The sequence below is a fragment of the Cariama cristata genome, unplaced genomic scaffold (genome assembly GCF_000690535.1).
Source record: "Cariama cristata isolate BGI_N322 unplaced genomic scaffold, ASM69053v1 scaffold21196, whole genome shotgun sequence".
Classification (NCBI taxonomy): domain Eukaryota; kingdom Metazoa; phylum Chordata; class Aves; order Cariamiformes; family Cariamidae; genus Cariama; species Cariama cristata.
In genome coordinates this window covers 1,402-16,399 of record NW_009620682.1, presented here as the reverse complement: position 1 = coordinate 16,399, position 14,998 = coordinate 1,402, and the positions used below count along the sequence as shown (strand labels likewise).

General features: G+C 37.3%; 1 protein-coding gene across 1 annotated transcript; it reads right to left on the bottom strand.

Moving 5' to 3' along the window:
- Window positions 1-2,768: 2,768 nt before the first annotated feature.
- TBPL1 (TBP-like 1) lies at window positions 2,769-9,904 on the bottom strand. The gene is made up of 6 exons (XM_009701694.1): window positions 9,718-9,904; window positions 9,014-9,096; window positions 8,034-8,097; window positions 6,185-6,288; window positions 5,988-6,082; window positions 2,769-3,150 (listed from the first exon to the last, which is right to left on the bottom strand). The coding sequence occupies exons 1-6, from the start codon at window positions 9,850-9,852 to the stop codon at window positions 3,080-3,082; spliced, it is 552 nt and encodes a 183-aa protein (XP_009699996.1). The 5' UTR covers window positions 9,853-9,904; the 3' UTR covers window positions 2,769-3,079.
- Window positions 9,905-14,998: the final 5,094 nt, after the last annotated feature.

Here is a 14,998-nt window from a genome sequence, read left to right as displayed (position 1 = left end):
GAAAGGTCTGAAAAAAGCAAGATACATTTCTGAAAGCCTAAGTGCAAATTTCTCTGGTAACGTTAATTGCAAGTCAGAGAATGATAAAAATGGAGCTAGAAACTGCAGCAAAAGATCTAGTGGCTATGACAACTCACAAGCTAGCAGTGAGTCAGAGCTATCATTCTACTGCAAAAAGGAGCCCTTAGTAGGTTGTATAAATAGAACCAACCCTCTCTCCAAGGAACACGAAATAAACTTTTTACGGCACTGCTAGTGCCACAGCTGAGCACTGTGCAGGGTTTTACATGGGATCCACCCGCAGAACCCAGGGACAGATGAACAGTGCTCTAGAAAACACGGCCAGTGAGGAAGAGCCAATTGATTGACAGGTAAATTTAATCCAAAGCACTGCTTCTCGGACTGGAGGCAAGAGCTAGCGGGATGGGGCATGCTGCCTGGCCGAGGGTCTGCCTCAGGACCACCGGAGTTGGTAACGACAGCCTCCATGGAAGCAACACGGCAAAGGAAACGAAGGCTAACTGAACGCGTGAAGATGGGGAAGGGGGGTGTTTGTACATACATGCATGTAGGAATAAGCAGCAGCAGCAAGGCTTGCTCCAGATTGAGGCAGGGACCTACTGATTTACAGCAGCGATGGGAAATAGAGCGACATCCCCCAGTATAAACGTACACTGCCAAATGCCCTCCATCATCAGAGGTTTTAAAGCATATTTGTCACAAACAGTCTGAGGCTCCCTTGGAGCTAGGAGGATAGGTGAGCACACATTTCAAGGGATCTTTTATTTGCCATTATTCTCTCTCTCAGGATTACCCTGCGAGTTTAATAGTGTGCTTTTTGGCTCCCTTATGGATTGCTAAGAAGGTCTCAAACCGCTAGCATGGATCTAAGCAGCACTTCAAAAGAAACAGTTCCCATTTTAATACACTGCAGCTTATTATTACCTTTCATTTTTGTTCTAACAGGCAGATTTCATACTATGTGACAGTGTTAACAAAAAAGCGAAATGTTCCTCTTTCTCCATAGATAAATTAGGAGACACATATGCTTCATAAACGCTCCAGAATTTCACTGGTAGCACTCAAGTGCTTTGTAATTTGATCCAAAAGAGAGGCAGGCAAGCCTAATTTAAGACAGCTATTGTAGTTATAATGGCCAAATCCTCATTCATCAGTTTAGGACTACACTTTGTTCCTGGAAAACCCATTACAATTTTGTTCATTGTTCAAATACCTTCTGCTTTCTCTTTTTTTAAATTGCAGTAATACACTTGTGTTCCGCAACAGTGGTTTGTCCGTTGCTCTCTCTGACTTTTCACAAAATCCTCATTAGTGTCAGGAGTGCTGAGGTCCACGTTATCTTCTATACAAACTGGAAAGCTTCCATATAGCAAGCACCCCTTTCCCTGCTCTTTCTCATGAATTCTGTGACTGTTGAACTCAACTCAGTAATTTCACGGTTATAAGTCCTCTCTTTCCTGCCTACACTGAGCTTAAAAGGGCTTTTATGAATATATCACTTAAGGCTCGTGGCAAACCGTTGCTTCTTTCTTTTTCTTCTGAGGGGTTTGGTCGAGCATTTCTCCTACTATTCCTTCCTTTCCATAATTTCTGCATGAAGTCACTACGGACAGCCCCAATTTCTATACCTTCCCCTCAGACAGATTAAATACATTATGCAAGGCATTTGCTTCTTCAGGATGTTCTTCCACGTTTCCTTCACAGCTGTGACGTCTGGTACAGTAACAGCTCACGATTTGCTATTTTTAGCACCCAGTAAGACTCTCTATTACCTGCAGCACACAACAGTAGCGTTACATTTCTCTTCAGCGAGATAGGGAAAAAAGACATACATACATTTATACATATTTATTGTATCTTTTTAAAAGTAGCATTTGCAGTTACTTTCAAGCATTCACCTCTCTTCTGCTTCAAATGTGCACTTACTGAGAGAAACATCTACTGGCTTCCAAGTCCAAGATTAATACCAATAATAACACATGCCAGAATCAAGCCTCACTGCTTGTTGGCAGCTCCTGTCATGAAAATATTATACAGTAAGAAGAGTGTAGAAAAGGTCTGTGTTAATCATTCAGCAATAGGCTGGGGCTGGATTAGTGTGACCATACCGTCTTCTCCAGCTGAAGCACACCACCACTCTTCTGAAAACCGAAGCTCACATCGTAACTTTTTTCCTTTTGCATCCAGTAGAGGGAAAAGGCAGTTGGTTTTTCTACAGTAGCTTCTTTAGTTGATAAGATTTCCTCATCATGTTTAGGAAAACACGTGCTGTAGACCTTTACATTTAGAAATGTCTTCTCTTCATGTAACAGCAAGAAAATACTTGAAGTCTGGCATGTAGTTGAGAGAACTGGGAGCATACCAAATTTCATCCTTGGATAAACATACGTAACTAGTATAGATTTCAATCTAACCCACGCACAAAGTTTTACACATACTACAAACAGAAACAGAAGGTATCAGCAAAAAACTATTCTTACATTGTTTCAAATTAATTCGCAACTATACAATTTTAACTGTAATAGAAAAAGGGAAAGGAATATAACAGAACAGGTATGAAGAGAAATATTTTCCAAACTTTATTTGTGCACATTCATCAGGTGAAAAAGATAACTTTTACAGCTTCTTTGGTGCCCAATATTCAGCATACAAAAATGTAAAAAACTATTCACAAATAAAACACAAGCTCAAACTAAAAAAAAAAAAAAAAAAAAAAGTTTAAAAGGCAAAAAAAAAAAAAAAAAAAAAAAAAAAAAAGTTTTAAAGGTAGTGCACATCATGACAGCTTTGCTTATGAATACATAGAAATTACTGCAAAAATAAATAGAATGTCTTTTTAAAAGCAGCAATTTCTTATCTTGTAAACTTCCAATACAGCACTGTTAAGAGTAAAATCCAAAAGAACTGGAGTTTATACTGTGGCCATGAGCAAGTAAAAGAGTCCGTATTCCTCTGCTATGGTTGGTCCAGTTTTTCTTTTTGCTTTTAGTCCAATGTGCAGCAGTCTTTCAAGGTGCTTGGTTAGGGAACCTAACCATCAAGTGGTGAATTATAAAATTTATTTCCTGCTTTCATACACGAGGGGGTAAATCTGTTCCACAGCGCTGGCAACAGCCTTTACGTTTGGCCCTGAAATGTATTAAAAAAAAAAAAAAAAAGCAGTAGGAAGAGAAAAGTCAGGGAATTGGAAAATAAACCAACAACAGTATCTTTAAAATAACTTTCATATTTTTAGCTACCAAAACTTTATACCATAGACAAAATAATTTCTCCTCCATTTCTCCCAACTTAAGAAGGTGATCCTTTGATCACTTTTACTTACAAGAAAAGTCTTTCAATCTGTAAGATGTTCTACACCGGTCAATGGCTAGACTACAAATAAATAATACTGTCATTTAATTTCATAACAACTTAGGTGCTTTTCGATTTACTGGCTTAAACAGTCACCCCAGAGAAGGCGGCACAGGCTCAGTAGCAGAGGTAAAAGAAATACTTTTACTTACGCTAATCTTCTAGGAATTTGTATTATTCCAAGCCTAGCCACTTTTATCTCTTCTTCTAAAAATGTACCAACAAAAACTACTGCTAAATAATGCTGGATTTAACCCAAGTATGTTTCAAGCACGGTTATTTTATGTTTGAAAATTATAGACTATTACTTTCTAGTCTGGATTTTGCAAATAGCTCCACCATTGATCTCAGGACAAAACCTGCAAGCCAGGGAATGGCTATTGTCTCAGGACAAAGCATACGAAGGTTATCTAACATGATCTATGAGTGCTTGGGGAAAGAAAAGGAAGAATGAACTAGCGATGCTTTCTAATGGTACTAGACCATTTTATGCAATGAACAATTAAGACTGCAAATAAGCAAGCAGTAACATGCCAGAAGAAATTCACCCTGATTAGAAGTTTGGTGATGCAGGTAAATGAAAACAGCAATTTCTCACCTGCTTTGATAACTGTGAATTGAAGTTTTTTTAACCTCACTTTAGACTTCAAAAGTTTCTTCCAAGTTAGAGAACTGTTCAAAATCGTTCCCAAAAATCATAAATAAGTAATTTATAAATTACTTAAATAAGTTATTTAAGTAATTATGGAAATATTGTTTAAGTTTTCATGGTCAGAAAGAAAATGGAATGGAATAGGATTCTTCCTGTATTTTCCAACTTGTCAAGCTGAGGTAAGTACTTGCCTAAAACAAGCCTGGTGAAAGATACCTGCCTTCTGGGCAGATACTGCACCTTCCTTAAATTTGTCTGCGATTACAGAAATGCAAGTTCTAGAGAAAGCCTTCAGAAAGCGAGAGTATGAGTAGGCAAATAATTCTTGTAAAAAACATGCTACTCCCTGTAGGGCTGAAGAGATGTAAAAACTATTAGAGGAAGAAAAATTAATACTTCTTCCTATTACATACCAGTTCTTTTTATTTTCTTTTCTCAATGTAACTTTAAATCTTTTTATCCTTGTCCCATTAAAAAAACCCCATCTTCCTGTTTTTTTGTAACATTTCTAATTATGTATCTCAAATAAAATTCTTTGAGGTAGTGCCATGACAAATACTAGTATTACAGAAACCTGAATGGTCAAAAGGAACCTCATCTGAAGGGACTTGAGAGGGAGTACAGTAAGGCTGAAAAGCAACTTAAAGCATTTTTAGAACAAGAAGTCTAAGGCTGTTGACACTTTTTTCCCTCTAGAAGAAAGGCCTAGGCAAAACAGAAGCCTTCAAAACCAACAGAGGTCTGAGATATTTCAAACTCACTATAACAAGTAAACCAGAAGGAAGTAAATCTTTGATGTTTACAGTATCTGCCTTCATATTTGAAAGGACAATTCTGGAAGTATGAAAGTGATTTTGTCCTGTATATGGAGTAATAACAATCCTACAGAAAGGCTAAATCTCATTAGGAGGCTGACAAGACATGTCAAGAGCCTTTTACTACTGCAGTGATACTTGAGCTTCTTATTTATTTTAAATTTAGATCCCCATTTTGGCTAGACCAGTTGATCTGTTCAGAACACATACTGCAATCTTGAAATACTTTTTAATCCTGTATTTTCAGATTACCAAATCTGATGGAGTTTGTCTTCTTTAAAAAATACTTCTCCTGATATCTCGTGAGAAACATTCCCTATAAAGCCTACGTATTTGTTAAGGAATTAAGATCTGAAAATAAAAATCCCTACTCAACTTCTGAATCAGTAGCTGAGCTCTAACAACCACAAGACATAATTCCCACTGAAGTGACATGAAGTGATGGTTTTTCGTTCTGTACCATTTTAACAGGTATTCTCTTAAAAAGACCTGACTTTTTGTATCTGGAGACCTGTGGTGGATACCTCACAAACATAACAAAGAGTGGAAAATTAAAATTAGGAAGAGAGAGGAAAAAACATGGCATGGCATTTCCAAGACCCAGGACAATCACGTCTCTGATTACATGGGAAAAATCACTGATGCCTGTGATTCAGGTGGTGGTTATCTCTCAGTTGAGCTTTAACAGAGGAGAGCACGAGTCTGAAGAACTGCAAGTACTGGTCAACTTCAGTTATGACAAAATGCTACGTTATTCTATATGTTTCCATAAATCTCCAGTTTGGAAGCATGTATTTATGAAAGGGATGTTAACGCTACATGCAGCGTAGTTTATAGCACGATGAAGATGAAAAAAAGCAAGAAAATTCAAATATTTAAATAAACAATAAATACCTGCATTCTCAAGTCCTGTCTCACTTTCGTTTTTATAAAAAACAGGCTATGTACATTCAAAGTAATTTATAAGCCTACCAATAGTAACACTTCCTCTACAACTCTTCTTGCACTTTCACTCAAAAACAAACTAGGTCCTAGCACTGGGAAACAAAATCTTTGGACTGTTTTAAACGTCTTCCTTTCCTAAACCTACTAGCCCTATAGTTAAATATTCCCAACAAGATAAATATTTATTTTTGACATCAAAATACCTGTAACTGTGACACTGCCTGTGGAAAAAATCTGTAAGGTAGCTCTGAGCGTTTTCATTCTGTAACACACGGCAGGATGTAGTTCCGGTTCATAACTAGAAAACAAAATAAAAGACAAAAAAGATAAATCTAGAACTGAAAAAAAGAAAAGCTTAAGAAGTATACCAAGACTGTAATTCTTTAAAATCCTACTGTACCTCGCATGAGGTCTGTTACTCTTCGTAAATTCTGGCAATCTGATCTCAAACGGCATGTTGCACACAGCTAAAACATTCACAACTTTAAAATCCGTGAAAATTACCTTTTCAAAAGAGAGGAAAAAAAGACATTAGAAATTCAGTTTACAGCAAGGCAGATGCATGGCTTGCAGAAAAAGGTTAGAAGAATACTAGTTAGAACATTTTGATGAGATTTCAAAATTAAAATCTTGTGATTGATGCATTTCTAACAGAAATCTAAATAGTATTTAATGGACTCAATTCGCTTACCTTATTCTTCTATGGTATAGTAACTGTTGAACTAGATAGTTCACAGTTGTTTTATATGGTTACAGTACAATTTAAGAATGTGACACAGAAACAACTCATATTGCTGTACTAAACACCTCCAAATTGAAAATAAACAAAATTAAATAGCTCACGGAACATCAAAATACACAGAGAAAAAGCTTAAATTTCATTGTTACAAGAATCTTATGCAATTTGAAAACTTCTTTAATGCCTTGTTGCTATATACCATTTTTATTAAAGCTAAGAATAAGAAAAAAAAGTGAAAACTGTTTTGTTTCAAATCTCCAGTGGCGAATACAAGCTGTTTTTCTACTCTGTTAGTTCCTGAAACCCAGCTCAAACTACTGGCTTTCAGTTATTCTTGACCACAGCCATTTTAGATGACAATAAAATAGCCAACAGATAATTCCTAAATAAAGAAATGTACTGCTGAGAAGTCAGTATTGGCAATATCACTGAAGAAACTTTTGTTCATTTTCCAAGATTGCCTAAACTTAAAATGACCATTCCTCAGTCAAAACTTTTTAGAAGGATACTACCAGTAGAAGCCACTTACCCTTATAAAAGGTCAACTATCAATTTAATATTCAAAATATATTCCACTTAAATTGCTCACTTTATTATAAAACTTGGTGCGTCCACCCTGAAAGCACTGTTCACCTCACTGATTTAATGTTCCATTCCAACTTCAAGAGGCTGGATCTAATGTACACATTCGTAACAGTAAGAGTGTCTAACTTCTGCTTGGGTCTGATGCAGTGTTACCGGGACAGTCCGTCACCACTGCCTTTATGTACCACAATCACAGGGAGCCTCTCCCTGCCAAAGGACAGCCATTGTGTCTACTTAATTGTCTGTTCGTAAACTGAAACTGTGGGTAAACAGTACAACTGAGTACCAGGAAATTTTAGAGTACTAAAACATGTCATTTTAAGTCATTCACAATGCTGTTTTTCAACTTTTACTATGAAATGTAAGTGGTGTTTTTGACTGGTAATGTTAACCCAAACCCAGAAAAAAAAGAGAGGTTTCATGTCCTAAGGATTTTATTTGGCTTATTTCCTGCTGTGCAACCTGACAGCACAGAAGCACTTTTTTTCACCTCTTCAATTAAAGAGGTTCAAACTTGCCCTTAACAAGATGGACATGTATCTGCTATTCCATCAGAAAAGAGGGAAAACTATGTTCAAATGACAGTAAGGTTTGTACTCTTCAGCACTCCTTCCAAATAAAACTTTCAAGATATTGTAAATTCTATCGAAGAAACTTCTGTGGATGGTTCATTTATTAAACAAGTTTTGTTGTTCATTAGCCAGTGAAGAAGCACTACTCTGAGCTGCCAAATGAAACTCAAATCCACAAAATAATACAGCTTCTTTTTAACCAGCACCTGGAAAATGTATGCTGACAGAAAAGGGGCATCTGAGTGAAAATATGCTCACTGCTAAATTGTTATGCTCCCTCATTTTTGTTTCTGTCTCAAAAATGGACTACCAGCATTGCTCACATCATACAAGTCCTTTTTCATTAGAATTACCTGAAAACCTAGTTTCTGTAGACTACGTGCTAATCGTCTGGCACCAAGTTTAGCTTCTTCTTCACTATAAAGGAAAAACAAAAGAATCTAGCATTAACAGAAATAGAGTATATATTTGTGTGCACACATATCACAACAGCTACTCAGGTTATAAAATGAACCGTTATATCATGTAGTGCATGAACCATGATCACAAGGACAGCCTTCATTTTATCATACTGTACATATTACATTTTAACTATCTAGATATTCAAACGGAGTCCTTTATGCCCTGTTTGAAGAGTATCTTGGCACTTGGCTCCAGCTGAAGTGGGAGATGTATTTTGATCATACATGACACTAAATACTCTTAAGAGACAGATATGATCACGGGTAGTCTGAAGTTAATATCCTGAACAATCATCTTCCATTTTGAGACAGAGATCATATACAGAAACTATGTAAATTTACTATTGTACCTTACCCTACTCCACAATGCAGACATACCTTAAAGGAATTCAGCTATTAAGAGTTTAGCGAGTCTCAGATGTGTCTGAACTAAGAGTTTGCTTTTGCTTCTTTCCAGTTCCTTAACACTGTATAACTTGATTAAATTCAGGTGGATTTTCATGAAAGAAAAAGAGATATCCCTCAAAAAAGGTCATCCCTTTCCAAGTTTCAAGTTCTGGCTAAAAATATAGAATTCTTAAAGAGCCAAATTAAATCTCTAGGATTTTCTTCATAAAGTAGTTTTCCCTGCTGCTCTCCCAGAAGACTGAACTGATGTTGCTTAAGATTTCAACTCAGTCTGAGGGAGACGCTTCACATAGAAAACTTCCTCCTAAATACGTAGCTTGGCAAGATTCTACGTGTGATCCAGCGTGAGTGAATCTTAACAGTGGCAAGTACTGCCTCTTGCCATCTTCATTTACACTAAATTTTAAAATGTTGCATTTACAAGCTAGAATTAACAGCTAGAGAAAGAATCTTCATGAACTCACCTTGTGGCTCCTGTGCAAATAACTTTTCCTGAGGACCAAATCGTGGCTGTAATCCTAGGTTTTCTAAGCTTCATTAACACTTTCTAAAAAGAAAAAAAGTGGAAGAACTGGGAATTAGTGGTAGTTCAATTTCATACTGGTGGAAAAAAAAATAAATCAATCGTTAGACAAATCAACCGTTACACTAATAATACTTCCTTTACTTTTGATAGCCTTGAACAGTTCCTTCACCTCTTTCAGTAAATAAAAAAAAACCCAAAACAGCTCCTGAGAAGACCAAAATGGAATATCTCAGCCAGTGATTCAGCGTTCAAAAAATAGATTAACTGAATAAAAAGCTGAAAGCCATGAGCATTGTTTTAATTTTTTTCTTATTACAGTGACTCCTCAATTGCTGGCTCCTCATCAGGATATATTTTCCCAACAAAACCATCAAATTTTGGGAGGCAAAACGGACCCCAAGGTGTAAGAGGTCTCATCACATACCTTATACCCAATATTCACCTCACTAGTTCCAGTCTCCTGAGACAGTATTTACCCACTCCCTTTACTGTAGGTTTAGTGTATGACAGACTAAATGCCTATCAAGATACAAATACAGAAATAAAACTATGCTTTTCTCTATCCACCATACACAGATATCAGATACAAGAATGTTTAGCTAAGGAACTTTCTTAAAAATAGATAACTGTTGAATCTCTTACCCCAACATCACGCTTGTATATCACATTTGCTCCCTCTAATGCAATCTTCCTCAAGTTTAAATGACATCTTGTTCTAAAAACACACACTACATTTGTGATTAAAATGTCCAGTGCAACCTCACTGTCTGCATCCATTGGGGTGATTTACAACTCAGTTCTCCCACCAGCTCACCACGAAGATCACATCCTGAGAAACAAAAATGATAAAATTAAACATACCAGTAGAAAACTGCCTATTAACGCCATTGTATATGTTCATCCCTTAAATGAGACAAGAAGCAGAAGTGACTACACTCTGACTCATTTAAGTTAACTGTGTGTGGGGAGGGGGACTGTCTGCATCCTGTATGCTAGAAAATAGGAGGTTACTTGTTTGAAGACATGTTGCCAGACTTAACAGAAATAAAATGTGTACACACACACACATATAAAAAAATATTTAAACGTGCCAGTTAAATACGTTACAACTCTTACCAACTATATTAGGACACAGTAAAGATTACTGAAACTTTTTCCATAGCTCCAGTGGATAATCTTTCCCCAGCTCATTTGAGGATGTCATTAGACACCTCAGGAAAATGCACTTCTCTGACTGCTCAAGTTGATAATTCTGAACAGCTTGACGTTTGTGTTGGAATGGATGAGCCTGCTGAATAACTCTGAACGAACACGGGTTACACAAACTGCAGCCTGTAGACAGCCTGCTACCACAGCTTTCCCATCTTCACCCAGCACTCTTGGCCTATCTGTCCCAACATAATAGCATAATGCGAACTATACAAAATGGCCTGGGGTCAGCAACGGTCTGGGCTGAGCTGCAATGGCCTCTCAGCCCCTTCTGCACTGCCCACAGGAACCGTACAGAATGAACGTACTATATGGGCAGAGTAAAAGCGAGTGCTTCCAAGGCAAAGCATGAGTAAATGGGAAGGCATGGGATGGTTGCCCAGTGCATGCACAGCAAATCCAAGGTAGCCAGAAAGCGTCCAGTCTGCCCATGCATGTTGAAGGTGACACTCCTAACGCACACCTCAGCTGGGGAGCTGGGTTACTGCTCAGTCCAGCCCAAGACTGCCCAACATCTCTTCTGTAAGCATACCAAAGCCAGAGAGTGGACATCTCAAATCTCAGGTGAAGTATTCGGGGAAAGGAGAGGGGAAAAGAACAAGAACATTGGCACACAGTGAAAAGGACTTACATCAAAATACTGTAGTTCATTAAGGCATTTTTCTTTCTAGAAGAATGTAAAAATCTTAGTTTTACTCCAGGAGAGTAGAGCATAGCTTAAGAGACAGAGGCAATACTAACCTGACCCATCAATCTAAAATTTTAGTAGTATTTCATCCAAAACAAACACAACAGAAAGCAATGAGCAAAAAATCAAAGAAAAATAGTCACATATATGAAAGGTTCTACGTGGTCATTACCATTGGAAGAAGCAGGAGAAGAAGCTATGGATCAAGAACAACAGTATACGTAACAGACTAATGAATTTATATCACTTTAAATGTTTTGGCCTTACATTCTATATCAGAAACCTTCAAGATACGAAATTAATGTTATTATCAGTATTTTCCTCTGACTACAACTTCCTAAACATCATGCCATAGTCCCTAATCGAGAACTCGCTCACGGTGCATCTTTGACTACAACTCACTGACAATACAGAAGTAATAAACTACAAGGCAGACGCACATAATGTACTCGGTCAACTGCTGTGATGGTTGCTGCTTCTACTGTGCAGCTTGTTCCCGGCTGAAAGAACTATGCTGTAATTGTTAGCTTGTTCAACATAAGAAAAGGCAAGATGGGTGATAACACAGAAATGAGAAGAAGAAACAGCAAGAGAAAACGAGAAAAACCAAAGGCTATGTGTGGGGGTGGGGGGGGAAAGCAGGCAAAGAGAACAAACAGTAACCAATTAGTATTCCTGGATTTTTTCTTTTTTTGTAAAAAACCAAAAATTATATGAATCCTCAAAGTTAGAAATTACTTATCCCATCTGGTTTTGATGGACTACTACAGATTGGGTTAGCAATTTATGGCACCAGATCCAAAGATAGCACATATGCAGATTTTGAGCGGCATGCAGGCAGGGCCAGGACAGAGCGAGGAGCTGGAACCCGTGGCATCTTCAGAGAGGCATTTGTTTTCCACCCTGGCTCCAACTCCTGGCTCTCACTGAGTTCAATTACTGGGCTCCAGGACCGACTGCCATATAAGAAAATAAGATACCTTCAATCACTAGCGTCTCCCAGTTACCAGCAAGTTTCTACTGGCACCCTCAGTCTCTACATTCTGAAAGAACACCACCATCATGCCTAACATCCTTGAAAGGCTGCTAACCTCTAAGCAAGCCATAATACTGTACGATAATGCCCCCATAAAACCCTGATGGCTTGTCTTAAACAGATCCGGGGAGAAAAGTCACGTGCTTATTCAGAACAAAGGAAAAAGTAGTTGAAAGAGAGGAAAATTACAATTTAAAAGGAAAAGATCTATCATTAAAGGGGGATCTACAGGAAAAAGGAACATTAATATGCTGTGGAGCTGTCAGTAAGGATTTTTGCAGCAATTATGGTGTATCTTGGTTAGAAGTATAATCCACTTGCATAGATTTTAATGGGAGAAAAATTACACAACGTTACAGTAGTGTGCCCCCATTTTCATTAGCCATGTTCTGAAAGTTCAAGACAAGAGAGATTTAGGGAGGAGCTTTTTAATCTGAAATTTAATTTGAGCTGCAGTTAATATCCTAGACTATGTTTTGTGACATTCAGTTAAAAAGGGACATAATTTTTTATAGAAACAGTGTATGAATACAGCATTAAAATACTAACAACTGTCTTTATTCTACTTTAATGTTACTTTATCTAACAGAAGCATTTTATTGTTAAACTTTTCACTCAAATATCGAACATTTCAAATATTAATTACCAAGTTTTTCTCATTGAATTGAGAAAACTCTTTATTTGCTGCTGCTAAATACTACCTATGTTCTTTGAAAACCTGAATCTAAGTGTTAACAATTTTGAATACATCCATTCCCATTTAGTATACAATGTTAGCCTCTTCCAAGGCATGGTTTAGAAATATTGGGTAAACCAAAATGTTCCTAGACTTGGATACTTCTGTCCAAGCAGGGAGCCAGCATAAGCTATTACAACTTCTGCCTTAAGCATTCATTTTAATGTCTCACGCTGTACTGACAACAAGGAAAAAAATCTAGAGAAAAGACATCCTGCTACCTTTTTTGGGGAAGTCTCAAAGAAATACAAATTCACAGGAACTATGTGAACAGAAGTAAGCTAAACGTTTTTAAAAAATAATAACAATGCTGTCCTGGTTTTGGCTGGGATAGAGTTAATTTTCTTCCTAGTAGCCGGTATAGTGTTGTTTTGGATTTAGTATGAGAATAATGTTGATAACACACTGATGTTTTCAGTTGTGGCTAAGTAGTGTTTATACTAAGTCAAGGATTTTTCAGCTTCTCATGCCCAGCCAGCAAGAAGGCTGGAGGGGCAAAAGAAGCTGGGAGGGGACGCAGCCAGGGCAGATGACCCAAGCTGGTCAAAGGGATATTCCATACCATATGGTATCATGCCCAGTATATAAACTGGGGGAGTGGGGTGGGAGAGGCAGATCGCTGCTCGGAAACTAACCAGGCATCGATCAGCAAGTGGTGAGCAACTGCATTGTGCATCACTTGTTTTGTATATTCTAATCCTTTTATTATTATTGTTATTTTATTATCATCATCATCATTATTATTTTCCTCCTTTCTGTCCTTTTTTTTTTTTTTAATTCTCTCCCCCATCCCACTGGGTGGGGGGGTAGTGAGCGAGCGGCTGTGTGGTGCTTAGTTGCCAGCTGGGGTTAAACCACTACAACTCCATTTAAAAAAAAAAATAAAAAAAATCTGAAGAACCTGTTTCTAGAAAAGGTGTAACAATCTTCTCTTAAAAAAAATTCAAGAAAGAAAGAAAGAAAGAAAGATAGATGTTGTTCTTATTTATACATATCTCCAGTAGCATGACTAGCTAGAACACAGGAGTCCTAAACAACATTCTGATCCTCCTCTTTCCCAGCTTTCTCTCATCTTCTGTGCTATTGATACACACTACTCTATCCCGGCTGCATAGCCCTGACCCATTATGTTATTTCCCAAAACCCGAATTTTTGCATTTCTGTCTCCTATTTGCAAAATGAGGAAAATAATGCTCCCATGCTTTTACAAATACATTTTGAGATCAAGCAACAGCCTTCCATATAAGCTTGTTACTATTCCATATTTATGCGGTTACACTTACAGAACAGAGAGACTGAGTAGAAACCAAACATCTGGTTCTTTCCAGTTCTGGATTTGCAAACGCCTAAGCTGATTTTATTGAGCTCAGACTAGGTTTCGTTGATTAATTTTGCCCAAAGGTTCTCTCATCTGAACCTTAGAATTCTGGCAGCTTAAATCTCATTTCTAAAATTATGTTTCGCTAGTTAATGATAATTCAACAATACGCTAACATTGAAAATAAAATAATTTACTTGTCTATATGTGCAGCGTTTCTTTTAAATTATATACCTCATTCAGCTTCTCCAGCGCAAGAAACTAGCCAACTTTGATTTCAAGTTCTCTTGCGCCAGCATAATACAATCTACCCTGACAGAGAAAAAAGCTTAAATACATCTCTGTGGAAGTTTGTACTGTTTTATTTTATCAAAGCCATTTAAAAAGTTTGTTCTTTCTTTTCAACACAGGGTAATATTCCAGATGTATCCCTGAAATCTAAGAAGAAAAAAAAGAGGAAGGGAAAAAAAAAAGTAGGTAGGTAAAAGCATGATAATGAACAGAAAAATTAGAACAACAACAAAAGCTAACTCAAGGATATTTGACACTGTGAAGTACTGTATCCTGCACTGAAACTAGAGAAACTTCCCAGAATAAGAAATACTTTGGAGGAAGGAACGAGCACTCAAGTTCTTAAACAAAGCATTACCCATACATCCCCAGTTAGGACCACGGTCACACTACTTTAGATACTATATAAACACACATTAAGACAAACATTCTGCACTGAAATCTTACAATCTAAAAAAAATTCCAGTGCTCTCTGTCTTCAAAAAGTTCCAAACCAAACCAACCACACCATCATCATCAAAGAAAGAGGAAAGGCACTTGGGATGGGGTGTATAAACAAAGTATTATTTTAAGCTTTAGGCTACCTTTGATCTGAGAAACTCAGAGCTATAAAGGTAGATGAGGGGGATTTAACAATGGTTATGT